Source organism: Lepisosteus oculatus, chromosome 4, assembly GCF_040954835.1.
Source record: "Lepisosteus oculatus isolate fLepOcu1 chromosome 4, fLepOcu1.hap2, whole genome shotgun sequence".
Lineage (NCBI taxonomy): Eukaryota > Metazoa > Chordata > Actinopteri > Semionotiformes > Lepisosteidae > Lepisosteus > Lepisosteus oculatus.
In genome coordinates this window covers 9489889-9517532 of record NC_090699.1, presented here as the reverse complement: position 1 = coordinate 9517532, position 27644 = coordinate 9489889, and the positions used below count along the sequence as shown (strand labels likewise).

At 47.7% G+C, this 27644-nt stretch overlaps 3 protein-coding genes across 6 annotated transcripts; all 3 read left to right on the top strand.

Annotated features, from left to right (window-relative positions):
* Positions 1 to 347: 347 nt before the first annotated feature.
* Positions 348 to 18596, top strand: LOC138238310 (zona pellucida sperm-binding protein 4-like). 3 transcript variants are annotated; one of them, XM_069188549.1, is made up of 15 exons: positions 348 to 744; positions 1176 to 1295; positions 2010 to 2128; positions 2237 to 2438; positions 2720 to 2838; positions 3446 to 3545; positions 3619 to 3741; positions 3824 to 3996; positions 4099 to 4196; positions 4269 to 4396; positions 4564 to 4744; positions 4830 to 4971; positions 5081 to 5156; positions 18216 to 18304; positions 18498 to 18596. In XM_069188549.1, the coding sequence occupies exons 1-14, from the start codon at positions 381 to 383 to the stop codon at positions 18299 to 18301; spliced, it is 2031 nt and encodes a 676-aa protein (XP_069044650.1). In that variant the 5' UTR covers positions 348 to 380; the 3' UTR covers positions 18302 to 18304; positions 18498 to 18596. The 3 variants fall into 3 exon arrangements, with proteins under 3 accessions (XP_069044650.1, XP_069044648.1, XP_069044649.1); XM_069188547.1 differs by lacking the exons at positions 348 to 744; positions 1176 to 1295; positions 2010 to 2128; ... (8 more) ...; positions 4830 to 4971; positions 5081 to 5156 and adding exons at positions 14261 to 14694; positions 14830 to 14949; positions 15200 to 15318; ... (8 more) ...; positions 17777 to 17918; positions 18017 to 18092; XM_069188548.1 differs by lacking the exons at positions 348 to 744; positions 1176 to 1295; positions 2010 to 2128; ... (8 more) ...; positions 4830 to 4971; positions 5081 to 5156 and adding exons at positions 14261 to 14694; positions 14830 to 14949; positions 15200 to 15318; ... (8 more) ...; positions 17777 to 17918; positions 18017 to 18092 and having other exon boundaries at positions 18216 to 18345.
* LOC107077252 (zona pellucida sperm-binding protein 1-like) lies at positions 7118 to 10645 on the top strand. The gene is made up of 5 exons (XM_015346094.2): positions 7118 to 7122; positions 8238 to 8402; positions 10087 to 10228; positions 10358 to 10433; positions 10560 to 10645. The coding sequence occupies exons 1-5, from the start codon at positions 7118 to 7120 to the stop codon at positions 10643 to 10645; spliced, it is 474 nt and encodes a 157-aa protein (XP_015201580.2).
* Positions 18597 to 22377: 3781 nt separating the features above from the next.
* Positions 22378 to 26827, top strand: LOC138238312 (zona pellucida sperm-binding protein 4-like). Of its 2 annotated transcripts, XM_069188553.1 has the most exons (15): positions 22378 to 22774; positions 23173 to 23292; positions 23540 to 23658; positions 23744 to 23945; positions 24096 to 24214; positions 24644 to 24743; positions 24818 to 24940; positions 25023 to 25195; positions 25333 to 25430; positions 25524 to 25651; positions 25779 to 25959; positions 26045 to 26186; positions 26286 to 26361; positions 26471 to 26559; positions 26744 to 26827. In XM_069188553.1, the coding sequence occupies exons 1-14, from the start codon at positions 22411 to 22413 to the stop codon at positions 26554 to 26556; spliced, it is 2031 nt and encodes a 676-aa protein (XP_069044654.1). In that variant the 5' UTR covers positions 22378 to 22410; the 3' UTR covers positions 26557 to 26559; positions 26744 to 26827. The 2 variants fall into 2 exon arrangements, with proteins under 2 accessions (XP_069044654.1, XP_069044653.1); XM_069188552.1 differs by having other exon boundaries at positions 26471 to 26827.
* Positions 26828 to 27644: the final 817 nt, after the last annotated feature.

Here is a 27644-nt window from a genome sequence, read left to right as displayed (position 1 = left end):
TTTCCAGCAGAGACGGCTCGTTTTTCATCCTCTTCATGAGGGGCTTTTCCGGAGTGTCGGGCTCAATGTCGCAGTCGGAGTCGAGCAGCTGTTCCAGCTGCGGCTCTCCGGGGCTCCTCTCGCTGTCGAGGGCGTACGAGTGCTCGGCCTCGGGGGGCGCCCCGGCTCCGCCGCTCACACCTGCTGCAGAGTGCACCTGCCCTGCTGAGGGCCGCGGCATTTTCGAAACGTCCTTCTGTTTTCAGCGCGTGAGAATGTCCTGGACTTCCTTACCTGCTCCTGATTGGCCCACAGGACAGCGCGCATCTCAGTGCGTGTATATAAGCCCCAGCAGCAGGGCCGATAGTTATTCTTTCTCTTGAAGTGTTTTTGTGTGAAAAATGGGGAGAGGAGTGGGTGTGATGGATTTCCTTTTGCCTGGATTGTTAGCATGGCTCTGTGTTGCAGTGGCCCAAGCCCAGCTCAAGGGTCCAGGTGCTGTTTTTGGTGATGAGGAAGGTTATGATGGTTTTGAGCCAAATGTGGGTAGTCCTGTATTCCAGGAGACCCCACCAGATAGATACGATGGTTATTCTGCTGGAGAAACAAGAGGGGTGCTAAATGGGGAAGAGCAGGACTTGATGGAAATGAGCTCTGATGCTGAGGGGGAAGAACTGGATAAGGACTCTGGTGCTGATGTGCAGAGAGATGTGGCAGCAGTGACAACTGGTCCCTCTGAAGCAGATCCTCCCTCATCTGATCCTGGTAGGGAGTTTCTTCAAATCTGTGGAGTGAATACAACTGCATGGTAGTAAAGTAGTCCCTCTGTATTTCCTCTAAGAGGAAGTCTGGATGCATAGGAGTGTTCATGACCAGTGGAATATCTGCATGACTCCTTGGTATATGGCTGCTCCTTTCCTTCAAGTAGGTTACAGCAGGAATTCCTTCTGAAGGAATCTTCATCCAGAGTGAAGTGTGTACTTTTAGCTCTTCACAGGAGCAAGTAGATGTTTATTACATGCTGAAAAGGGAACCAATCTGGCTGTGGAGCCTTTACCTGGAGAGGATTCAACAGCTGTAACGGTTTCTTTTCAGCATGGAATAAACCTTCACTTGTTCCTTTGCTGATGAAGCTACCAATGTGAATGTCTTGCGCCCAGTAACATTTCTTCATGCTGTCCTCTCTTCCCTCCCAGACTCTCAGGGTGACCCTGAGCAGCAGCAATCCCACAGCCGCCCCCTGCTGTCCTGTGGCAAGAGCAGCATGATGCTCAAGTTCTCTGTGAGGCGGTTCAGCCGAGTCTACCTGCTGAAGGGTGAGGTTCTACCCTGCTTGTACTTGCATTGTCCCTATACATGGACAGGTTCTCCATCCTCTGTTTTGGAGCTCAAAACCTGTTCATGTGCCATCTGAGCTGTAAAACAAAGGGTTGTGCTGAAATGGTATCCCCAAAAGCAGCTGGACAGCCTCTCTAGACAACTGTCCCTATCCATGTCCCTCAGTGGGTAAATGCACCCCCAGAATATTCTGCTTGTCTTTGAACACCCTTTCATGGGAATGGATTGAGAAATCTTGTTCCATACAACGTATGGGGTGAAGACTTCTGTGACTATCTCTCCTAAATCTGGAAGTCTACAGTGGCTCCAAATGAATGTGCTTTTTTGCTCATTGGGTATGTCTTTGCACAAGATGCTTGAAACCACATTTAGCAGGGGGGGATGTGCTCTGCTAGGTAAGAAAAATACTAATGCTTGTGTGTCTGATTTTTATGAAGACACAGAGTGTGTGCCATTGTGCATATTCTCCTGTTTCCAATCTAACCAAAGAACCTGCATGCATTCCAGTCCAGTACCTTTTGAGCAATTAAATTGAGAGAGGAGCAGGCAAGTGTAGAGGACCAGAACTAGGGGCATGATGCAGTAGATGTCCCTAGAAAAGGCAAGCTCTGTTTTCTTGCTTTCTGGTGCTGTACAGAGCTGCTGTGAAAGGCCACTTACCTGTAAGCCTCTAACACTCCACCTTCTCCCAGGCAAGATGGCTCCTCTCTCGGTCAACAGTCTCCCAAAGCACTGTGGGCACAAGGTGCGGACCACCAGGAGCTGGCTGGTGCTGGTGGCTTCCTACAAAGGGTGTTACATCAGGACCTGGGTAAGGGCAAGTTCTGGGTTTGGACTCCCTGGGAGCTTGTGAGAGCAATGGTTCCTTAGTTGCTCTACATCAGTGCTTTTAACCTGCAACCTCTTTTCCCCACCACAGAGGAAGAACCAGCAGCAACACTATGCTCTGACAGTGAGATACTATGACAAAGAGGGGAAGAGATGGGTGACTGGCACTGTGTCCTGCCATGTTCCAGTTGCCCCTCCACCCCCACCCCCTAGAGGCCTGACCATCTCCTGCGGTGAGGTGTGCATGACTGTGACCCTGCCTGCTGGCCCTCTGGAGGAGATCAAGGTTCAGGGTGAGTGACTGGGGAAGGAGGCTGTTACCTAGCAAGACTGCTGCTTGTTGGCCACTCATGGACCAGGGGGCTTGAAATGGCATTTTGAACGGTTCCAGTGCTCCCTAAGTGTGCCTTGACATTGTGCTGATTGCTGTTTGGAGCTTCCTTATATGCCAGATGCACCTTAAAATGATAGTTGCCTCTATCCAGTGTGCCTGAATGCATACATGGCACCTGTTACTGATTTAGCTTTTTGTACCTGCAATATATGGAATTGGGTTCTTGTGTACCCTGTGCAGCTTCTTCTGGCAGCCTGGTGTCTGTACTGGACACTCCATCCTGTGGATACTCCGTGACTGCAGGGCGGCACCTGAACACCCTGACCGTCCTGTACACTGGCTGCCACGTTCGGCTTGTGGTGAGGCTGAGCTTAGGCTTTGCATTTCCTGAGTATTATATACCCTGTACTATGAGCAATGAACATGCCTTCCATTTCCAATTCTACAATATGCCTGAAAGTAAGACCCTGTCTGAACAAATGGGTATTGGTCTAGAAGCTGGTTCAGATGACCAGTGTTAATTTAGCCTGGTGAGTCGGACTAAATTAGAGGGCGACTAGAAAGTGACTGATCAATTAAGAAACATAAAAATTCTTGACATGAGGTGTGGAATAGATTCCTTCCAGCCAGTCTGTTATCTGTCGGACATGAAGTAAATGTGTGAACGGTGAACTTGATGTGCCAATGCACTTCAGTAGGAGTTTTAGATGGTATGACCTGTCGGATGAGTGTGGGTTCACTCCAGGATGCTCAACGTGGAATATATTTGTGAGCATTTAGTCCTTAAAATAGGATGGGGAGGGGGGAATTAACACTGCACATCATTCACCTTCAGGTTGTGGGCTGTAGACATGACTTCTGCTGTTCTACAGAATAGCTCTTCTGGTAGTTCTGGGTACTTTCAGATCTGGAAATGGGGTTGGCTATCTGCAACTGCATGTCTTATCCCTTTTTTTTTTCTTTCAGGACCAACACTACACTGTGAAGGTAGTGTACCATCCCAATGATGGCCCAAGAGGAGAGATTGTGGTGTCCTGCCCATATCGCCCCTACAAACCAAGGGAGGGTGAGTGAATAGGTTTGAGAGTTGGTAATGGGGCCACATAGCTGTGCTGATGGATCCTATTTGGTCTTCCCAGGATGTAAACTACCCAGGAGCCATCGGGTGCCCTGTGGTCCAGGGAGGATTTCTCCAGCCCACTGCCTGGCCAAGGGATGCTGTGTGGACCCAGAAACATCCTCTTGCTACTATCCACTGGAGGGTAGGGCTCTCCTTACTGACCCAGTCCCAGGCACCTTCCTGACCAGAATAATGAAGATCCTGACATGTTCCTCTCTCCCCAGAGTGCACTGCTGACAAGCACTTTGTCTTTGCTGTCCCTCGGACCATCTCTGTACCCCCTGTGGATCCTGCCAGCCTGGTGATTGCTGGCAACACATCCTGCACCCCTGTCATCTGTACCCCAGAATTTGCCATCTTCAAATTCCCTGTCACTGGCTGTGGGACCCATGCTTTTGTGAGTATACTGATCCCTTTAAAATTGCTTCTCCCAATAGTCTATGTAGGAGGAACCTGCTCAAGAGGCAGTTGATGGTTACTGACCTTGCTCTCTGCTCAGGTGGTAGGACAGACCACCATCTACTTGGCTGAGGTGGAGACACTGGCAAGACGGAATATACAGAGCTATGGGGTCATTACCAGGGACAGCCCCTTCAGGTGAGCAGGGTTTTGATCATGGAGATTTATTGTGCTGGCAAGCCATATTCCTCCCCTCCTCCTGCTCTCCAGGCTGCTGGTGGAGTGTCGCTATGCTGAGGGGAACCTGGCCAGCACAGGCTACCTGGTGAAGAGCCCCTACCTGCCCTCTGCTGTCCTGTCCCAGGGAGTGTTTGGGGTCCAGCTCCGGATTGCTACAGGTGAGCTGCTGGATTCTCGACTGCTCTCCTCTGTAGAGGGGCGTGTACAATGCAACATGGCTTGAGGGGGTAAGAAATGACTGGCTATACTAGACTCCACTCTGCCATGGCTTTATGCTCTGGCCACAGCATACAGCTCCACCCATCCCTTCTCCATCTTCCTCTAGACGAGAGCTACTCCAGGTTCTACCCTCAGTACCACCGGCCTCTCCGGCTCCTGCTGGGGAACCCAGTCTACCTGGAGGTGCGACTGCTGAACTCTCCAGACCCCAACCTGGTGCTGCTGGTGCACTACTGTGTTGCCTACCCCCGCTCTGGCCAGGCTGTCTGGGTGCTGCTCTATGATGGGTGAGGGGCTCCTACATGTGCAGCTCTCTCCCTGGGCTGGTCAGGGCACTGCCTGTAAGCCACTGATCTTGGTACCTCTCTGCAGCTGCCCCAACCCTCTGGACTACGGCCACACTTCCACCCTCCACATCCACTCCAAGCTGCCTCTGCCCAAGCACCACCGCCGCTTCCACATCCAGACCTTCCAGTTCCTGGACAGCACCTCCTACTCCTACATCAATGAGGAGGTGAGGCTTTTTGAGGATGCAGGCTCTGTTGATCCCTGTAGAGCCACATGCTGAGTTGTCATGGTTGCCCTCACTCTAAAATCCCTCTTGCCATTCCCCTCTCCTCCAGATCTACTTCATGTGCTCCACAGAGCTGTGTCTACCATCCGAGCGGCAGTGTGTGGAGGGCTGCTTTGATGGCCGCAGTGAGTGTCTGCCGTTTCATATTCTTCCCCAGCATGGGTTACTTCTGCCTGTGCTCATCTGATGCCTTGCTTTGAGCTGCTCAACAGTATCTTCCCCTTGGGGACTTCCTGTTTCTCCTGCAGTAATTCCAGTGCTGGAGAACCCTGATGCTGACAGGCGCTGTGTCAGGACCCCCTGTCCAGGGAAGGAGCACGGCCCCAGGGACTGAGGGGTACATAGTGCACTCCTTGATCAGCTTTTTAATGCCGAGTATAATGTCAACAAAATACAATTGAAGATTGCACTCTAGGGCATGGATGCATGTCTCATGATATCTAATGCCTACTGTAATGCTGCTCCTGTTGCAAGCTTCTTAAGGAAATCTCTTCCTGTGCTCAAAGAGGGTTCTATCCTCTTTCAGGTTCCTACCTACTGCCTTGTGTTCCAGGGACCAGCAGCCTCTGTGTCTCAAGATGGTTTTGTTGCAGGAAGTCAATCCTAATAAAGATGTTGCAAGTGGTGACTGTGTGCTGTGTAATTGGAGTTGGGGTGGGTGGCTGGGCTCTTGAGCAAGTAAAATAGATGCAGTTATCCGTGGTGTGTCATGGGCTTACCAACTGTAAGGGTCTAATAGTGCCTTCTGGTATTTACATTAGTTGCTACACTGAGAGCCTGTCATTCCTTGGTCAATGTAGGTTACTTCCAGTGTCTTGGGTAAACTTGGCTTCAACTCTCAAGTGTTAACCTAACTCCTAGATTCTGATAACCCTGTGTCATGGGCTTCTTTCTGTTCTGGACACTTTGAGTCAGGGCAGTGTGAGCTTTTGCTAAAGCAGAGTGTTTTCACAAAAGGAACTTAAGGTTTTTGCAAAGTATGCAGCATAATCTAAGAGGAAATTTATACATCTTCACCGTCTGCTCTACCTTGAAGGTGTGGGAGTAACCTCTAGCTTCCACAATGAGCTTGTGGACCTATATCCTTAATGAAAGGTGTGTAAAATCCTGCTTGCATGAGTGATGTGATTCAGGCAGTGTTAACAAGAATGTCTCTCAGTTGTCCGTACAGACCTCACTGCTGCAATTACCTGCGAGACCATTGGTGTACAGGGTATCTCAACTTTTTGTTCCATGATGCTCTCTGCACCAGTGACAAGGTCATCTGGAATGGTTTGTGAGCAAGAGGAGTACCCTAAATCACTCCCTTTTAAGCATCTAGCTGTAGAAGTGGGTTTATTTAAATATGGATGATGACAGTTTATGAAAGAACTTGGATATAGGTTTACTTCTGTTTTGTGAAAATCACTTATTCTGCATCTGTGGGATGGTAGACTTTCCGATGTTTTGCGGATATGTTATCCACTACCCGTGTGCACTTTACGTAAAGTAGTACGCCTTAAAAAAAAAAAATCCTGTTTTTCCAACCCCCCCCCAGGTGACGAATGTGCTTTGCGTAGAAGACGCAACAACGATTTTCTTCGGAAAGTGGCCACTCCATGCCTTTCGAAATACGTCTCGATAGACGGGTTGACTCTCTGCACGTCCCTTGGTGCACATGTCTAAGAGAACGAGAAGCGGATTACTTCTTCCGATTTTAATCAATCACACCGCGACGAAGTATGAAGTGCTAGATCAAGCCTCTTTGTACGAATATGCAATTGTTTGCGAATGTTCAGTTTTTAATGCTACATCCGCGGCTCTTCTGATTAGGGTATGATAGGGCGCGCATTTTTTTCCCCGTTCACACAAAAGCACAGAAGATACTAACAATGCAACATTAACCGCCGGCCCCCACCCGTCCAACAGAAAATTACAGAGTTGTCCTCACACCGGTAATGGAGTGCTTGCGCTCGGCAGACGGGGTTACTGCCTGTCAAGGTCGCCTTGGATGGTCACTTGATCACCCGTAAAAAAGGTGCTACTGTATATCTCGAGAACGAAAGCAGCAGAAACGCACGCCCCGGCACAAGCGCAGCACTAAAGAATGAGGTGAGTTTCAGCGTTTGTGCTGTTTATGGAAGGGCCAGCTTCACGCTGCTGTTCCAAGATGGGCTCTCTTGTTTCGCTGGCAACTCATTAGTTCTGAGGAGGTCTTTCAATTTTTTTGTTTTAAAGCGAGATGTTAACCGGCTTTTATAGTGCTCTTTGGTATCTTGACATTAAAATACCGAAAGGGGCGGCTGCTCATTGTACGCTTCGTTATCAAATGGTCCAGCGAGAGAGCATTGTAGGACTCAACTGGAATTAGCAGACATTTGCAGCATTAAATTCTTCGTGAGGAGGACGTCTTTTTTTTCAGCAAAACCTTTTTTTATTAGTCCGGTAAAGTAACGGACAGTGTCGCCTGCTGCTGTCCGGGTCATTGATATTTGAGGGAAAAAATGGTCTCCTTGTGGTGATACAGTACATACAATTTCTCTATTGCATACAACTGACTATGATTAGTAGTGTTTAGGAAAGTGATTTAACGCGTAGTTGCGTTTCCTGGCAGTTGTGGTTTTCGTCATTATGTCTACTCGGGGTCACACCGTGTTTCAAGCTCTCCCCCAACATTGCCTTTCGTAAACGGTAAAGCACGTCTTAAGGAGTTACGAAGGATCTTGTTTTCGTTCTAATAAAGCGTCTTCATCGTTCTGTGAAACGGTATCTATGATTACACAGAACCTGAATGCGCAGCAGTTTTGCTGTGTGTGAAATATTTCTCAAGCTGTCTGAAAGCCTTGGTCAGGTTTCTTTGGTGTCCAGGCGATCAAGAAATAAGACGAATTTGTTTGCTGGCTTTACACAGAGCTCAGGCGATTTCCGAGCGTGATCTTGGAGCATTGTGGGTCAGTATCTGCACTGTAAGAGGCATTTTGAGTAATGGGGTGTAAAACCCCGCTTTGATAAACGCTTCAATAAGACCGTAAGAACGTAAACGGTCTTTTAACAGGCTATAATAATGGAAATGTTTAACTTGTTTTATTGAATTATACTACTCTTCATTGCAGTCAGTACTGTAACTCTATCGTTGTCAAAGTTAGACTTTTGTCGTTTTACTTTAGCCCTCTCATTCAGGAAGAAGTACTGTAGATCACGCACTGCTGACCCGCGTGTGAGTGGAGGTTCTACCCTCAGTACCACCGGCCCCTCCGGCTCCTTCTGGGGAAGCCGGTCTACCTGGAGGTGCGACTGCTGAACTCTCCAGACCCCAACCTGGTGCTGCTGGTGCACTACTGTGTTGCCTACCCCCGGTCTGGCCAGGCTGTCTGGGTGCTGCTCTATGATGGGTGAGGAGATAAGACTTTATTGATCCCGAAGGGAAATTGATGTGTTACAGCAGCCCAAGACAAGCAAAAAAACAAACAAAACAACAGACATCAGGATACATGAAAAATTAGAATATGTACAGTAATACAAAATAAATATAAAATTAAATAAATAAAAATAAATACATAGGTGTGTGCAAAATATGATCATAGTCACTGTAAAAACAATAAACTATGTGCAAAATGTGCATAGGTATATACAGATTGAGTGTCCAAAAAGTACAATGGAGCAACATACTGTCCATAGACGAGCAAATGAAGGGCTAACAGTCCTAGCCTAGGGCAGCGTTATACTGTACACACTGACAGCTGCCGGGAGGAAGGACCTGTGAAAATATTCCCTTGAGCACCGTAGCTGGAGCAGTCTGTTGCTAAAAGTGCTCCGCTGCCCAATAACAGTCCCATGAAGCAAATGAGAGGTGTTGTTCATGATGGCTGTGAGCTTGGTCAGCATTCTCCTCTCAGCCACCACCTCCAGGGGGTCAAGGCTCAGAGCCAGGCTTCTTGATCAGTTTATTGAGCCCATTTACATCTCTTGCCATGATGCTGCTGCCCCAGCACACAACAGCGTAGAAGATGGCCGCCACCACCACTGATTCATGAAAAATGTGTAGCAGTGTTCCACACACACCAAAGGACCTGAGTCTCCTAAGAAAATAGAGTTGGCTCTGACCTTTCTTGTACACGGCGTCAGTGTCACCAGACCACTCCAGCTTATCATCCAGGTGTACCCCTAAGTACTTGTAGGAATGTCCTCACCCTGGATGGAAACAGGGTTCAGCGGAGACTTATTCCTTCGAAAGTCCAGTACCATTTCAGATAGTCTATAATCCAGTACACCAGGGGAGTGTCCACCTTAGCTTATCTCTCAGTAAAGGTGGATGGATGGTGTTAAAGGCACTGGAGAAGTCAAAGAACATGACTCTCACAATGCTCCCCTTCTTCTCCAGGTGAGAGTTAGCTCTGTGTAGCAGATAGATGACTGCATCCTCCACTCCCAAGTGTGACCGGTAGGCGAACTGCAGGGGGTCCAGTACTCTACTCACCAGGGTTCTGAGGTGGTCCAGTACAAGCCTTTCCAGAGTTTTCATTAGGTGTGATGTCAGTGCCACTGGTCTGTAGTCATTCAAGACTTTAGGGGTGTCCCTTTTTGGGTACTGGCACCAGTCAAGATGTCTTCCAGAGCACCAGAACCCTTTCTAATCTCAGGCTCAGGTTGAAGATGTACTGCAGCACTGAACCCAGTTGGTCTGCGCAGATCTTTAGCACCCTGGAGCTGACACCGTCAGGACCCGCTGCCTTCCCTGCATGGAGTCTCCTCAACTCCCTTCTGACCTGGTCAGCTGTGATGGATAGGCCAAGGAGGGCAGGGGAAGATGGAGTAGCAGTAGGAGGGATCTCATGATGGGGTGACTGAGGACATGAAGAGGGTGTCTGGGGTGAAGGCCTGTGAGGTGAATGGACAGTGGACCCTGTATCAAACCTGTTAAAGAAAAGATTCAGCTCATTGGCCCTCTCCAGGCCTCCCTCACTCTGTTGGCTGCCGGACAACTTGTATCCAGAGCTCCTGCTTGTGCAGCTCTAACCCTGGGCAGGGGCAGTGGGTTGCAGGCAGGGTCCTGATCTTTGGTGCATCTCTCTCCAGCTGTCCCAATCCTCTGGACTACGGCCACACGTCCACCCTGCACGTCCACTCCAAGCTGCCTCTGCCCAAGCACCACCGCCACTTCCACATCCAGACCTTCCAGTTCCTGGACAGCACCTCTTACTCCTACATCAATGAGGAGGTGAGGCTTTTGGGAACCGTATGCTGAACAGAGGATTCATGTAGTAACATCTCGGAAAGTAGGTCATGTTGCTTCTTCAGTCTGGTATTTCCACTTTAGAATCCCTCTTGCCATTCCCCTCTCCTCCAGATCTACTTCATGTGCTCCACAGAGGTGTGTCTACCATACGAGCGGCAGTGTGTGGAGGGCTGCTTTGATGGCCACAGTGAGTTTGTCCATATTTAAGCTCTTCTCTATTATGGGTTCCTTCTGTGAGCCCTGTGATCCCTTGCTGTGAGCTTCTCCATAGTATCTTTGCCTTGGGAACATGCTGACTGCTCCTCTCTTGAAGAAATTCCAGTGCTGGAGAACCCAGATGCCGACAGGCACCGTGTCAGGACCCCCTGCCCAGGAAAGGATGAGGGCCCCAGGGACTGAAGGGTAATTATTGTTGTGGGAAATCCTTCATCCAAGGAGCAGGACACAGTCTTTCGTGGAATAAGTTGTTTTATTGAGCTCAATAATGACATCAACGCGCGTTGGGTCTTCCCCGCAGAACAGACAAACCGCAAGGGTTTCCCAGCTCTTATATACAGTATGATCTCAGGAAGATGGTTTGTTTCACAGCTTCATGTGTATTCGTCTTGCCCTTTGATATGTAGCATGAGTTGACCGGTTGGTCCTGTCTCGAGTCCTGTCCTTTGATGTGTAGCTGTCCTTTGATATGTAACATGAGTTGACCTGCTAAGTCCTGTCCCAAGTCTTGTCCTTTGATCTGTAGCTGCAATTGTTGGAGCTGCTTAAGATATATTAAGACAGCCGACATTACACAATGTGCTTGAATTAATACTGTAGTGTTGAATAGAGATAAATTATATATTTTCCATCAATAATATATATATATAATTGTTTTATGTTCTACTTCATTATATCCTAGCAGTTGCTTCCACTAATGGCTGCATAATTTCCATGATGCATATCTGTCAGATTTTAGTGTGAGTGGTCTGTAGACTATGGATTTCTTGAAGTTGTGTATGTACTGTAGTAACGGATGCTTGATGTATGAATTTCTTTTGTGAATTCAATGGAATTTCTCCTTGATCAGTTTGGTGCCCACTCACTGTTTATCTTTGTTTTTCAGGGTCCTAGGAACTGGCACTGGGTCCAAGATGTTGGAGAAAGTGAATCCTAATAAAAATGTTGAACTGGATGTCTTCTACTGTCTAGTGGATGTGGGAGCCGAGTTAATTAAAATCTCTCCAATGAATATAGTAATATCCCAATGTCTCTGGGCTATACTTGTTTACTGGAATTGCTCTATTTTGAAGGATTTAAATGTTTAGATGGTGTAAACCACTGATTTTGTATACAGTTATTTCCCACAGCACAGGGGAAGGCCTGTATTTGCTGAAATGAGTGCATATCTGCATGTCAAGAATTGAGCTTCATGAAGCAGTTCTTTCCAGGCCCTATGCAGACAATACGATCCGGTTGGTGAAGACACAGTAGGAATAAAATCATGCAGGAGAAGGGATGGAGACAAGGGGGTGTGTCCAAGGAGTGCAGGTGTCCAGGGGAAGTGAGTCCGGGGCAAACAATCCATATAGGAAATCCAAATGGGTAATCAGAAACAAAGGCAGAAGTCCATGGCCAGGTGAACCTGGGGGAGAACAGGAACCGGGTTGGAACCGGCGAAGGGAATCAGGAACAGAAAGTTAAAAGCATAATGGAGCCAGACACAGCAGGACCCTGGGCTCTTACAAAGCGGAATTCAATGAAGAACCCCAGGTGACGTCTACCCCTGGCTTTTAAGGTGGAAATAAAGAGGGGCTGGAATAAGGGACAGGTGTGGGGAATGAGGTAGAACGAGGAAGGGCTGGAGCGCCCTTAAGAGCAGGAGTAGCGATCGTAATATCAAGGAGTGTACAGCATGAACTCCTCAGTAGTGACGAGGTACTCCAGGCAGCTATTGATTCCATTTACAGCCACTGCTGTATAAACCCACTCAGCAGGAGGTTGGCTTTTCTGTTCACAGAAACAATCAGTTCCCCAGTACAAAAACACCTGCTAGTAAGAGAAGGGGGCACCAGCTGTGTAATAAATCGGTTGCTCTTGACCTCTGCTGCTTATGGTGTCTGGACCCAAAGCTGGAGCTTGAAATTTCCTGAAGATCCTCAAGAGGAAATTCACCCAAATTGCTCCATGTAAACAGCCAGCTGTCTACTCAGTTACAAGAGTAACTGCGTTGGAAGACCATTACTAGTCTAAATAGTGAAATACTAGCCTTCAACATTGGATTCTGAAGGGGGGGGGGGTTTGCAATTGTAAGCCAGGCTCTAGCTGTACAGTAGTTGACTTCTATTCTGGAGTCACTACATCTGGTCAGACTTGTTGCTGTCAAAGCTTCCACAACTGGTGAGGTACCTGCATATGCTGGTAGTACCTGACGACTGGGGCTCCTGGTGCCCCCACAAACGTGCTGGGTTTTGTTCCAGCAGTTGCACACTCCTACTCCCCCTTCCATGACATCATGTTAATTTGAAGTGTTTGTTCCCACCTTTAACATGTTGGGGCTTTAAGTATTTCGGAAGTGAAAGAAAATCCCAAACTTTTCTGGAAGAGGGGAAAAAAAAGCCATATTCAACGGAAGCAACTTCTTAGATCAATTAACACTTCAATCATCTAGCGATGGTGGAATGGGATGAAAACCAGCAGGTGTGTGTGAGGAGGGGCAGAAGGACACTGTTTGAGAACTAGTTGCCCCGAAACATAAAACCCATCTCATGTAATCAGAGATGTAAACAGCCTGTGAGGTCAAGCTTCTTCACAGTCCTCTTCAGAGACACGTAAAAGAGACCCATATACCCCTATAGAAGGTGGATTTACACCAATACAAGCAAAATGTTGAGGGAAAAAAACACCAGTTTATCCGGGTGGGATATCCTTGCTTTATTAACACAATATACAAGAAAGTACGATTACATTTACGCTAAACTGTTGCAGGACAGCGTTAATGGTAAAAGTGCTTACTATGTAAAGGACAAGTTAAAACGTATTTAATATTATAGGATAAGACAGAAGTTCTGTTGAATCCTTTTTTGTCGCCATCTTATGCGGACGTATTCGATCCACATAATGTTTTTTCATATAAACAGACAAATAGTGTCGCTTGTTGCAGCCGGTGCCAAGAATAGGTCTCGGCTTATTGCGGAGCTGGGTACAGACACGACCAGATTAATTAAAACGGGCTATGGGGAGTGGTGGTAGGAGAGATGATCATCGCTGTTTGTGTTTTAACACGTGTAAAATGAGCTGCATTTCCCACAAGCTACAGCAATGTGTTCGCATGAAAATATGTTCTCATTAAGAGCATTTCTCTTTGCTACGCCCGTTCCCCTGGATAAAGAGTTTTACACAGCGTTAATGACATTAGTTTCGCTTCTCCCGTTAAAGCTTTTTATCGCATGTTTAAGAGAACACCAAGGAAGCACGTTTTTTTCTATGGAAATATTTTTCGCTATACGAATGTATTTCTTAGGTTTTGATTAGGTTCATACAATCGATAAATAATACAGCGTGTTTTCCAGCTTTTCACTGAGCTCATACAGTAGCAAGATCTTCGAACTCGGTAAATAATACCGCGATGATCACAGCAACAGTCATGCTGTATAAGATCAATGCGGAACTTACGCTTCCATTTTACGCTGAAGTTTATGAACAGCATTTCATCAATCTTTAATAATGGGATTGTTGACAGTTTGTATTAACACTCCCGTTTATTGCAGTCAATACTGTAACTCTATTTCTTAGTGAAAGTTAGACTTTAATTGGTTTAGTTTATTAGGCTGATTCAGAACAATGTAGCTAAACGCTGTCCCGTACATATCTGCGCCGTCATCTTGTGTCACGAGATCTCATCCTCAACCCCAATACAAACTTCAGCGCGTGAGAATGTTGTGGCCTGCTTACCGGACGCTGATTGGCTTACAGGACCGCGCGCGCTTCAAAGTGCCTGAATATAAACCCCCAGCCGCAGAGCAGAAAGTTATGCTTTCTCTAGAGTTTGTATTTGATTTCATTGGAAATGGGTACTGGTGGTACTGTTGGGGCTTTATTCTTGCCTTCAGTTTTAGCATGGCTCTGTGTTGGAGTGGTACAAGCCCAGCTCAAGGGTGGTCTTTTTGATGAAGAGGAGGGTTATGATAGTTTTGAGGCAGGTTTGGGTAGTCCTCTGTTCCAGGAGTTTCCAGAAGATGGATATGAAGGTCATTCTGTGGGAAGTGGAGTTGGTGGAAGAGGGGAGTCAGTAATACAGAGTAGGAAGGAGCAGGACTTGATGGCAATGAGCTCTGACTCTGAGGGAGAGGAGGAGATGGACACGGACTTGAGTGCTGATGTGGCTTCTGAGAGCATCACAGGCATGCAGAGAGATGTAGTAGCTGTGACATCTGGCCCCTCTGGAGTTGAGGACCCTTCACCTGAAAGTGGTAAGGTATTGTTCACTCTCAGCTGAAGTAAGGGGATGGACACTTCTATATAGATCAGCTGTTTCTTTCCCCCTGACACCCCACTCAGCCTATCATCTATAATGCATCTCATTCCTTGTCCTGTTGCTTTCCCAGGCTCTCAGGGAGACCCCGAGCAGCAGCAATCCCACAGCCGCCCCCTGCTGTCCTGTGGCAAGAGCAGCATGATGCTCAAGTTCTCTGTGAGGAGGTTCAGCCGAGTCTACCTGCTGAAGGGTGAGGTCCTGCCCTGTCCACTGTACCTGCATCCTGCAGCATAAGCTGACCATAGTGGTATAACATGAGCAAGCAGCTGTGACAGGCTGGAGTGGGGGACTTGCTGTAAGTTCCCACAGGAAGAGGCAGAGAACAAATGCATTAACAGGACTTGAGAGGAACCATCTGCAAGGGATGTCATTGTGTTACTTGGAGCTAGAGTGAGCTTAGCTGTATGAATTTAACCCCCCCTCTTTCCTACTTCTCCCAGGTAAAATGCCTCCTCTCTTGGTCAGTAGCCTCCCCAAGAGATGTGGGCACAAGGTGTGGACCACCAGGAGCTGGCTGGTGCTGGTGGCTTCCTACAAAGGGTGTTACGTCAGGACCTGGGTAAGGAGCCCGTCTGGTGCTCAAACATGCCTGGGTGAGGTTTGTCAGTGTGGAATTGAACCTGTGATCCTCTTCTCCACTGCAGAGGAGGAACCAAAGGCAACACTATGCCCTGACAGTGAGATATTATGACAAAGAGCGGAGGAGATGGGTGACTGGCACTGTGTCCTGCCATGTTCCAGTTGCCCCTCCACCCCCACCCCCTAGAGGCCTGACCATCTCCTGCAGTGAGGTGTGCATGACTGTGACCCTGCCTGCTGGCCCCCTGGAGGAGATCAAGGTTCAGAGTGAGTGATTGGCAGTGAGAGCGCCACTTCAACAGGGTGTTGGTGCATTTCCCTGGTAACATGCACTGCATTGCTGAATAGATGTGAATACTTCTTAGCACTTTGTTCATAGTATGGGCTGTGAAATCTGACCATAAACCTTGTGGTCCCTGTGCAGGTTCCTCTGGCAGTCTGGTGTCTGTCCTGGACACTCCATCCTGTGGATACTCCGTGACTGCAGGGCAGCACCTGAACACCCTCTCTATCCTGTACACTGGCTGCCATGTCCGGCTTGTGGTGAGGAGCTTCACTTCATGGTTTCATGAACAGAACTTGGTTGGACCCTTGACAAATAACCCAGTCATCCTAGCAGGCAATTGTTGCAGTAAGATGACTGAGCTTCTAGCATCTTCACATACCTCTTTAAGATAATAGCAATGCCTGTTGGCTGTATGTTTGGCATATTTGGCACTTTAAACAAGTAAGGCTATTTTTTGGGGGGTGGGATATGTTTGGGCTGTGGAGCCTTCTTTCTTCAGGTGGAGGGTACTCACACCCAAAGAGCTTCACAGCTGAAATGTTTTATCCATCTCTTTCCAGCATGAAATAACCCTTTACTTGCTCCTTAGCAGCCTATGCATACTCATGTAGCTAGCTACTTGCTAAGACTTCCAGCAGGCACTCCAAATAAGACCACAGCTGGTCCCTTAGCAAAAGGAATTGCATTAGCTGGCATCTTCAACTTCTTCCCAGCAGTGGATTTATGGCCTTTATTGTTGTAGGATCACCGCTACACTGTCAAGGTAGTGTATGTATCGAAAGATGGACCAAGAGGAGAGATTGTGGTGTCCTGTCCCTATCGCCCCTACAGACCAAGGGAGGGTGAGTGAATAGGTCTCTTTGGCTTAGCCATTCCTTCCCTGGTTGTGCTGACGTGTCTAATCCGATCACTGTAGGCTGCAAGATACCCAGGAGCCATCAGGTGGCCTGTGGTCCAGAGAGGCTCTCCACAGCCCATTGCTTGGCCAAGGGATGCTGTGTGGACCCAGAAACGTTCTCTTGCTATTATCCACTGGAGGGTAGGCCTTTCCCATACCATCCTAGTCCCAGGCAACTTCCCACCCTAAATGGGAATGGACAAATCCTGACTTGCCCTTCTATCCCCAGAATGCACTGTTGACAAGCACTTTGTCTTTGCTGTCCCTCGGACCATCTCTGTACCCCCTGTTGATCCTGCCAGCCTGGTGATTGCTGGCAATGCGTCCTGCACCCCTGTCATCTGTACCTCAGAATTTGCCATCTTCAAATTCCCTGTCACTGGCTGTGGGACCCATGCTTTTGTGAGTACAGTGGGAAAGGGACCAGTTAAGAAGCCCTAAATTGACTGGATAGGGTTCCTCTGAACAGGAGAACTACTGTACCCTCCTGTGGGTGGTCATCAAGCATGGACTGACCCTGCTTCTACCTTCTCTGCTCAGGTGGTGGGAGAGACCACCATCTACCTGGCTGAGGTGGAGACTCTGGCCAGACGGAACATCCAGAGCTATGGAGTCATTACCAGGGACAGCCCCTTCAGGTAAGCAGGGATACCATGTAGTTCTGACCTCCATTTCATGGTCTTGGGTCTGTTTAGATGGTAGCACTTGTGTAATCCTCTACTGCTCTCCAGACTGCTGGTGGAGTGTCGCTATGCTAAGGGGAACCTGGCCAGCACAGGCTACCTGGTGAAGAGCCCCTACCTGCCCTCTGCTGTCCTGTCCCAGGGAGTGTTTGGGGTGCAGCTCCGGATTGCTACAGGTGACGCATCTTGGCAGAAGGACAGTAGCTAAAAACCTAAGGTTTTGTTTGGACAACCTGCTTTCTGTAAAATTCCCAACATGGAGAAGGGTTCTCTAGCATTTCATACTGCTGTACCATCTTCTAGATGAGAGCTACTCCAGGTTCTACCCTCAGTACCACCGTCCCCTCCGGCTCCTGCTGGGGAACCCAGTCTACCTGGAGGTGCGACTGCTGAACGCTCCAGACCCCAACCTGGTGCTGCTGGTGCACTACTGTGTTGCCTATCCCCGGTCTGGCCAGGCTGTCTGGGTGCTGCTCTATGATGGGTGAGGGGCTCCTACATGTGCAGCTCTCTCCCTGGGCTGGTCAGGGCACTACCTGTAAGCCACTGATCTTGGTGCCTCTCTCTCCAGCTGCCCCAATCCTCTGGACTATGGCCACATGTCCACCCTCCACATCCACTCCAAGCTGCCTCTGCCCAAGCACCACCGCCGCTTCCACATCCAGACCTTCCAGTTCCTGGACAGCACCTCCTACTCCTACATCAATGAGGAGGTGAGGCTTTTTGAGGATGCAGGCTCTGTAGAGCCACATGCTGAGTTGTCATGGTTGCCCTCGCTTTAAATCCCTCTTGCCATTCCCCTCTCCTCCAGATCTACTTCATGTGCTCCACAGAGCTGTGTCTACCATCCGAGCGGCAGTGTGTGGAGGGCTGCTTTGATGGCCGCGGTGAGTGTCTGCAGTTTCATATTCTTCCCCAGCGTGGGTTCCTTCTGCCTGTGCTCATCTGATGCCTTGCTTTGAGCTGCTCAACAGTATCTTCCCCTTGGGGACTTCCTGTTTCTCCTGCAGTAATCCCGGTGCTGGAGAACCCTGATGCTGACAGGCGCTGTGTCAGGACCCCCTGTCCAGGAAAGGATGAGGGCCCCAGGGACTGAAGGGTACAGAATAGTGCACTCCTTGATCAGCCTTTTAATGCTGAGTATAATGTCAACAAAATACAATTGAAGATTGCCCTCTAGGGCATGGGTGTATGTCTTGTATCGAAGGTGTACTGTAATGCTGTTCCTCTTGCAAGCTTCTTAAGGAAATGTCTCTTCCTATGCTCAAAGAGGGTTTTATCCTCTTTTTCAGGTTCCTGCCTACTGCCTTGTGTTCCAGGGACCAGCAGCCTCTGTGTGGCAGGATGGTTTTGTTGGAGGAAGTCAATCATAATAAAGATGTTCCAAGTGGTGACTGTGTGCTGTGTAATTGGAGATGGGGGGGGGGGGGGGGCTCTTGAGCAAGTAAAATGGATGCAATTATCCAGGGTGTGTCATGGGCTTACCAACTATAAGGGCCTAATAGTGCCTTCTGGTATTTGTTGGTTATTACACTGAGAGCCTGTCATTTCTTGGTCAATGTAGGTTACTTCCAGTGTCTGGACTGACCCTGCTTCTACCTTGTCTTTGTTAAGGTGGTGCAAGAGACCACCATCCACCTGGCTGAGGTGGAGACTCTGCCGAGATGAAACATCCAGAGCTATGGTGTCATTACCAGGGGCAGTCCCTTTAGGTGACCAGGGATACTGAGTACAAATACAGCTGTTAAAAATGAGCAGGGCATGCTATGGTATAAACCAGTGGGTGTCATCTTGTGTGTTTCTGTGCTCCACCCTCTGCAAGTTAAATCCTATGTAGTGGGCACAAAGCCAACTTCAAGCCACTAGACTGCATAGTTTGCAGGAATATTGGAACAGGATAAGATATAATCTCACTTCCCAGGTGTCTCATCTCTGCAATAGTGTTACTTTCTCAAGCTTGACATCGCCTGAGGCTTCAGACAAATTGCATTAGAGAATGTTTGTGAAGGTCTTCTCCATTGAGTGAGTGGGTTTTAGGCAGTGTAACCATTCCAAATAGTACTGCATCTCTCCATCTGGCTCTCATTCCTGTACCTAAATGCAATGGTTTGGCCAGAAGTACTCATGGGGACTGGAGCAGTTCTATCTAGGGCATATAAAATATGCTGCTGTATACTGTACATGGGTGCAGTTGGAAGCTTTTCATGTGTACTAATAGTACATGTTCAATTCCAAATGGCAATGAAATATTTCTGGTCTAAAGACTCACTCTCTGATGACTGACAGATACTCCAAGTCCTAATGTTTAAGATATTAAAGGGCTTTGCTACCATGCAATAATGACAGCAGCACTCTTGTTGGTATTTTCATTTTTGAAACCCTCCAGGGGGAGGGGTGTAGGACTTTCTGGAGATTTAGACCAGCATTAACTGTACTCCTCCTGATGGCAGTTTCACTTCAGTGCAGGACTATGTTCTAATGAACTTCAGCTGGAACCTTTAAAAGTGGCTTCTCAAACCACTTTACAGCAGTAAAAACCAAACCTAGGAGGCAGCAGAATTACAGAAATGGGGGAAAAAAGGGGTTTGCAATACAGTAGGACAATAAAATAGCAGGCACAGAACCAGTCCCCTAAAAACCTTCAAAAGAATGTTTGGATCGCTTCTACAAGCCCTGGTCCTGATACTGGCTGCTGAGGTCTGCACGTACCCAGTTTTGTTCACTGTGCATGTAGGCACCCTGGTGAGCGAGGAGTTGTAGTAAACAATTTCAAAGAGGATGAAAAGGGTGACTCACTTTTTTTTTTTAGCTACTGTTAGAGGTAAACATAGGAGGTAGTCTGATATTTGAGGAGGAAGAAGGATTTTACAATATTTGCACATCTAGGTGCCTGGATCTAATATGAGCAGCAGGTGCAGTGTCCTCCACAGACAGGGATACTGCACTGGCTTTACAGAGTTAATGGGAGGAGCCCAGAAGCAAGACTAAAGTCCTGTTGCAGTTAAAAGGACATTGTTGTACTTAACACTTGCTTTCAAGTAGAAAAGTGTAATTATGTATTGTCAGCTCTCTGGTGCTATTATTCTACAAATGTCTAGATTATTATGCTATCATACAATGCTAAAATATCCATAGACACCAGTTAAACAATCAATAAATCAATATGGTTTTATCAGTGTCTTGTCCTAATATTCATACTATACTGTATACAGATGTTCGGTAACCATGTTGTGCCACTTTCTGGTCTCAGGTCTTGCTCGGCTATTTGTATTTTCCCCCTTATGAGCCTCGTCACCTATGCAATACCCATGAACCCGATCTCCACTGAAAACACCGAAGTCATCGGCTTCACATCGGGTCCTTTCTAAATCGGTACGCAAATCAAGGGCCGTTTAAAGATTTGTGTTTCGAGCCACGTATTTTTAAAAAAGTTAGGATTAGTACTGTAACTTTCTGTATCACAAGACCATTGTTTTCATACATTTCATTGTATTCGGCATACGGCACTACTTGGACATACTGTAATGTAGTGCATACACCCTGGACACATCGCAGCTCTATTTATATTGAGCTCTGTCTGAGTTTATTTTATTCCATTTCATTTGCACTATTATCTATCATGTAACCTTATTTTGTAACTTGAATTTTGTGATTTTTAGCCCCGGTGAGCTCGCAGAAAAGACATTTCATTGCCAGCTACTACTGCTGCACGCTGTATTGTTGTGGATTTGATAAATTAACTTTGACTGATTGATGATTAAGGAAAAAGAAAAAATCTTAAATGTGAAAAATGATCAGGATCTTTTAAAGGGGGCACGATGCACCAAGATAACCCAGGTAGTTCATAATTCGACTGCAAAACAACATTGGAAACTCTACCGTCTCACATGCAGACCAGGGGAATCTTGGAAAGGATTTTTATTTTCAGATAAAACAACCGAACCAACACACTCGGTACTTTTAATTACTCGATGTGATTAAATCAACGGGTTTGCATTTTGTGCAATTTGAGTTCGGTGGGGTGGAAGTTTTGCATTTGAAAATAGCGCCTCCCTTTTCGAAGTATGACGCAAATACAGAAAGATCACGACCATCAGATCTTTCAATTGTGATCTTTGATAAGCTGACCCCAGTGGCAGAGAGCTGAAATGATTTCTGATTGATTGTCTGCATCTCCAGAGAAGACCTCTTTGAAAGCTTCATTTGTCGAGAACGTTATAATGATCGTTACACACGCTAGTTAAACTTGAAAAATATTGTTACAGTTGTGACTATAGATTACAATTGCAATTCGCGAGAAGAAGTTTTCACCGAAACAAATTGCACCCGTTGTTTTCATCACATCGAGTAGTTAAAAGTACCGAGTGTGTAGGTACCTTTAAACTGGCTTGTACAGTCACGTGATTACCAGAAAAAACAAGGCGCTATATCTCGGAACCGACGGCAGCAAATCGCTACTTTCAACAGCACAAACCGGCACAACGTAGCACTAACGAATGAGATGGGTTTCATCGTTTGTGCTGTCTGTAGGGAGGGTCAACCTCAAGAAGATGCGTTTTTAAAAAGTTATGCCGACTCACTCTGTCCGTATTAGTAATACAACTGAACGGAAATTAACTAGTTAAATATTCCCGTTATGAACACACTTCTCACCTTGAAGAAGACTCTCCTGTAATCAACTTGTTGTCATCTGCCTTCGCTTTCAACCTTCAAGCCTAATATCAGCTCGTGAGATGTATTGTCATACGGAGGTGTTTGCTGGCGTTTCAATTTGCTCAGGTCGTCAACACAGCGAGATCTTCGAACACAGTGAAAGTTACCGCGATCTGCATTACAGCTATGATGTTAATATTATGAACAATCATTGTGAAATGCAAACACATAACAGTTCAATTCGATCAACGGCATTTCATCACGATTTAATTAGGTTGTTTACAAGTTGTCAAGGTTATATTTTATATTGTTTCAGTTTAGACTGATGATACAAGAACAAGTTGATCACGGAGCGTATCTGAGCAGGCAAGCCGTGTCACGTGATTTCACTCGCACCACCGCGTCCGAAACCTCAGCGTGTGAGAATGTTCTGGACTTCCTTACCTGCTCCTGATTTGCCCACAGGACACCGTGCGGCTCAGTGCGTGTATATAAGCCCCAGCAGCAGGGCCGATAGTTATTCTTTCTCTTGAAGTGTTTTTTGTGTGAAAAATGGGGAGAGGAGTGGGTGTGATGGATTTCCTTTTACCTGGATTGTTAGCATGGCTCTGTGTTGCAGTGGCCCAAGCCCAGCTCAAGGGTCCAGATGCTGTTTTTGGTGAAGAGGAAGATTACGATGGTTTTGAGCCCCATGTGGGTAGTCCTGTATTCCGGGAGACCCCACAAGATGGATATGATAGTTATTCTGCTGGAGAGATGAGAGGGGTGGTAAATGGGGAAGAGCAGGACTTGATGGAAACGAGCTCTGATGCTAAGGGGGAAGAACTGGATAAGGACTCTGCTGCTGATGTGCAGGGAGATGTGGCAGCAGTGACAACTGGTCCCTCTGAAGCAGATCCTCCCTCATCTGATCCTGGTAGGGAGTTTCTTCAAATCTGTGGAGTGAATACAACTGCATGGTAGTAAAGTATTCTGCTGTCTTTCCTCCAAGAGGAAGTCTGGATGCATAGGAATGGTAATGACCAATGGAATATCTGCATGACTCCTTGGCATATGGCTGCTCCTTTCCTTCAAGTAGGTTACAGCAGGAATTCCTTCTGAAGGAATCTTCATCCAGAGTGAAGTGCGTTCTTGTAGATGTTTATTACATGCTGAAAAGGGAACCAATCTGGCTGTGGAGCCTTTACCCGGAGAGGATTCCACAGCTGGAACTGTTTCTTTTCAGCATGGAATAAACCTTTGGTGATGCAGCTACCAATGTGAATGTCTTGCGCCCAGTAACACTTCTTCATGCTGTCCTCTCTTCCCTCCCAGACTCTCAGGGAGACCCTGAGCAGCAGCAATCCCACAGCCGCCCCCTGCTGTCCTGTGGCAAGAGCAGCATGATGCTCAAGTTCTCTGTGAGGAGGTTCAGCCGAGTCTACCTGCTGAAGGGTGAGGTTCTGCCCTGTCCACTGTACCTGCAGCATAAGCTGACTGTAGTGGTACAACACGAGCAAGCAGCTGTGACAGGCTGGATAGGGGGACTTGCTGTAAGTTCCCAAAGGAGGAGGCAGAGAACAAATGCAGATGGTTCCTCTCGTGTCCTGTTAATGCAAGAGATGTCATTGATGTGTCCCTTAGAGCTAAAGGGAGAGCTTAGCTGTATGAATTTAACCCCCCTCTTTCCTACTTCTCCCAGGTAAAATGGCTCCTCTCTTGGTCAGTAGCCTCCCCAAGAGATGTGGGCACAAGGTGTGGACCACCAGGAGCTGGCTGGTGCTGGTGGCTTCCTACAAAGGGTGTTACGTCAGGACCTGGGTAAGGAGCCAGTCTGGTGCTCAAACATGCCTGGGTGAGGTTTGTCAGTGAGGAATTGATCCTGTGATGCTCTTCTCCACTGCAGAGGAGGAACCAAAGGCAACACTATGCCCTGACAGTGAGATATTATGACAAAGAGCGGAGGAGATGGGTGACTGGCACTGTGTCCTGCCATGTTCCAGTTGCCCCTCCTCCCCCACCCCCTAGAGGCCTGACCATCTCATGCAGTGAGGTGTGCATGACTGTGACCCTGCCTGCTGGCCCCCTGGAGGAGATCAAGGTTCAGAGTGAGTGATTGGCAGTGAGAGCGCCACTTCAGCAGGGTGTTGGTGCATTTCCCTGGTAACATGCACTGCATCGCTGGAGAGATGTGAATACATTTAGCAACTTGTCATAGGCCATGAAATCTGACCATAAATCTTGTGGTCCCTGTGCAGGTTCCTCTGGCAGTCTGGTGTCTGTCCTGGACACTCCATCCTGTGGATACTCAGTGACTGCAGGGCAGCACCTGAACACCCTCTCTATCCTGTACACTGGCTGCCATGTCCGGCTTGTGGTGAGGAGCTTTACTTCATGGTTTCATGAACAGAACTTGGTTGGATCATCAACTAATAACTTTGTCATCCTAGCAGACAATTGTGGGTGTTTCAGTAAGGTGACTGAGCTTCTAGCATCTTCACTTACCTCTTAAAGACCAATACCTTTTGGCTGTACATTTGGCATGTATTTGGAGTCTTTAAACCAGTAAAGCGTTCTCACACCCAAAGAGTTTCACAACTGAAGTTTTATCCATCTCTTGCCGGCATGGAATAACCCTTTACTTGCTCCTTAGCAGCTTATGCATACTCGTGTAGCTAGCTACTTGCTAAGACTTCCTGCAGGCACTCCAAATAAGACCACAGCTGGTCCCTTAGCAAAAGGAATTGCATTAGCTGGCATCTTCAACTTCTTCCCAGCAGTGGATTAATAGCCTTTATTGTTGTAGGATCACCGCTACACTGTCAAGGTAGTGTATGTATCGAAAGATGGACCAAGAGGAGAGATTGTGGTGTCCTGTCCCTATCGCCCCTACAAACCAACGGAGGGTGAGTGAATAGGTCTCTTTGGCTTAGCCATTCCTTCCCTGGTTGTGCTGACGTGTCTAATCCGTTCAAAGTAGGCTGCAAGATACCCAGGAGCCATCAGGTTTCCTGTGGTCCAGGGAGGCTCTCCACAGCCCATTGCTTGGCCAAGGGATGCTGTGTGGACCCAGAAACGTCCTCTTGCTATTATCCCCTGGAGGGTAGGCCTCTTCTGTACTGTCCCAGGCAACTTCCCACCCTAAATGGAAATGGACAAATCCTGACTTGCCCTTCTCTCCCCAGAATGCACTGCCGACAGGCACTTTGTCTTTGCTGTCCCTCGGACCATCTCTGTACCCCCTGTGGATCCTGCCAGCCTGGTGATTGCTGGTAACACGTCCTGCACCCCTGTCATCTGTACCTCGGAATTTGCCATCTTCAAATTCCCTGTCACTGGCTGTGGGACCCATGCTTTTGTGAGTACAGTGGGAAAGGGACCAGTTAAGAAGCCCTTAAATATCAACTGAATTAGGGTTCCTCTGAACAGGTGGACTACCCTCCTGTGGGTGGTCATTAAGCCTGGACTGACCCTGCTTCTACCTTCTCTGCTCAGGTGGTGGGAGAGACCACCATCTACCTGGCTGAGGTGGAGACTCTGGCCAGACGGAACATCCAGAGCTATGGAGTCATTACCAGGGACAGCCCCTTCAGGTGAGCAGGGATACCATGTAGTTCTGAGCTCCATTTCATGATCTCGGGTCTGTTTAGATGGTAGCACTTGTGTAATCCTCCACTGCTCTCCAGACTGCTGGTGGAGTGTCGCTATGCTAAGGGGAACCTGGCCAGCACAGGCTACCTGGTGAAGAGCCCCTACCTGCCCTCTGCTGTCCTGTCCCAAGGAGTGTTTGGGGTGCAGCTCCGGATTGCTACAGGTGATGCAACTTAGCAGAGGGACAATTGCTAAAAATCTCTGGTTTGGGTTGAACAACCTGCTTTCTGTAAAATTCCTAACATGGAGAAGGGTTCTCTAGCATTTCATACTGCTGTACTATCTTCTAGATGAGAGCTACTCCAGGTTCTACCCTCAGTACCACCGGCCCCTCCGGCTCCTGCTGGGGAAGCCGGTCTACCTGGAGGTGCGACTGCTGAACGCTCCAGACCCCAGCCTGGTGCTGCTGGTGCATTACTGTGTTGCCTATCCCCGGTCTGGCCAGGCTGTCTGGGTGCTGCTCTATGATGGGTGAGGGGCTACCGCTTGTGCGGCTCTCTCCCTGGGCTGGTCAGTGGGTTTCAGGCAGGGTCCTGATCTTGGTGCTTCTCTGCAGCTGCCCCAATCCTCTGGACTACGGCCACACTTCCACCCTCCACATCCACTCCAAGCTGCCTCTGCCCAAGCACCACCGCCGCTTCCACATCCAGACCTTCCAGTTCCTGGACAGCACCTCCTACTCCTACATCAATGAGGAGGTGAGGCTTTTTGAGGATGCAGGCTCTTTAGAGCCGTGTGCTGAGTTGTCATGGTTGCCCTCACTTTAAAATCCCTCTTGCCATTCCCCTCTCCTCCAGATCTACTTCATGTGCTCCACAGAGCTGTGTCTACCATCCGAGCGGCAGTGTGTGGAGGGCTGCTTTGATGGCCGCAGTGAGTGTCTGCAGTTTCGTATTCTTCCCCAGCATGGGTTCCTTCTGCCTGTGCTCATCTGATGCCTTGCTTTGAGCTGCTCAACAGTATCTTCCTGTTTCTTCTGCAGAAATCCCAGTGCTGGAGAACCCTGATGCTGACAGGCGCTGTGTCAGGACCCCCTGTCCAGGAAAGGATGAGGGTCCCAGGGACTGAAGGGTACATAATAGCTGATCAAGGAGTGCACTTTTTAATGCTGTGTAATGTAAAACTACAATTGAAGTTCCCCTTCGGGCATGGGTCTACTTCTCGTATCGAAGGCCTACTGTAATTCCCATCTATAGTCTTGCTTCTTAAGGAAATCTCTATTCCTGCACTCAAAGAGGGTTTTATCCTCTTTCAGGTTCTTGCCTTGTGTTCCAGGGGCCAGCCTCTGTGAGATGGTTTTGTTGGTGGAAGTCAATCCTAATAAAGATATTGCAAGTGATGACTGTGTGATGTGTGTTTGGAGATGGTGGGGTAGCTGGGTTTCTGAGTAAATAAAATGGATGCAATTATCCATGATATGTCATGGGCTTACTAATTGTAAGGTTCTAATAGTACCTTCTGTTATATTAGTTGCTATAGTGTTACCCTGTCATTCCTTGGTCAATGTAGGTTCACTGTCCCCATCACCCTCCATTTACTGGAACAGTAGAATGAAGGAACAGAACTCAGACCTCCACGATCCATCTGTTTAGTTACTATGGTTCTCCAAATAACCCATCTGCCTCTGTTTCCCAGGTCTGTCTTTCTCTACAGTAATGTGGATTCATAATCTCTGATTGCCATAAGCATCCCTTGTAATGTAGGAAGTTTCCCATGCTGCATGCCAGGAGGTAACACAGAACCTACAAACCATTTTCAACACTACACGTTCTTGACAGCACATGAGTGGTAAACCTTCACTGTCATGAAGGCATATGCTCATGGATCCCATAATCCCCAATCACTCTATCCTGCAGCATACAGGGCTTCTCCAGGCAGTATCAAAGGGCCTACAAACTGTTTTGCCACCACCCCTCCCTTGCAGCATCTGTGACTTTCCTGAGAAATTTGTTTTTACAGTATGGTGGACCCAATGAAACTAAAACAAAAGCCTGAGCTCTGAGTAATTCCTTGAGCTGGTTTTCATTGTATATCTTGGTAACTAGTCCACTCACCAACCTCAAAACTCTTCAGGGCCATCAGTTTTTCTCTAAAATGTGTTTTACAAAATAACACTAAAAATCTTCCCATCAGCTAATCTACTGAAACTGTCCCAC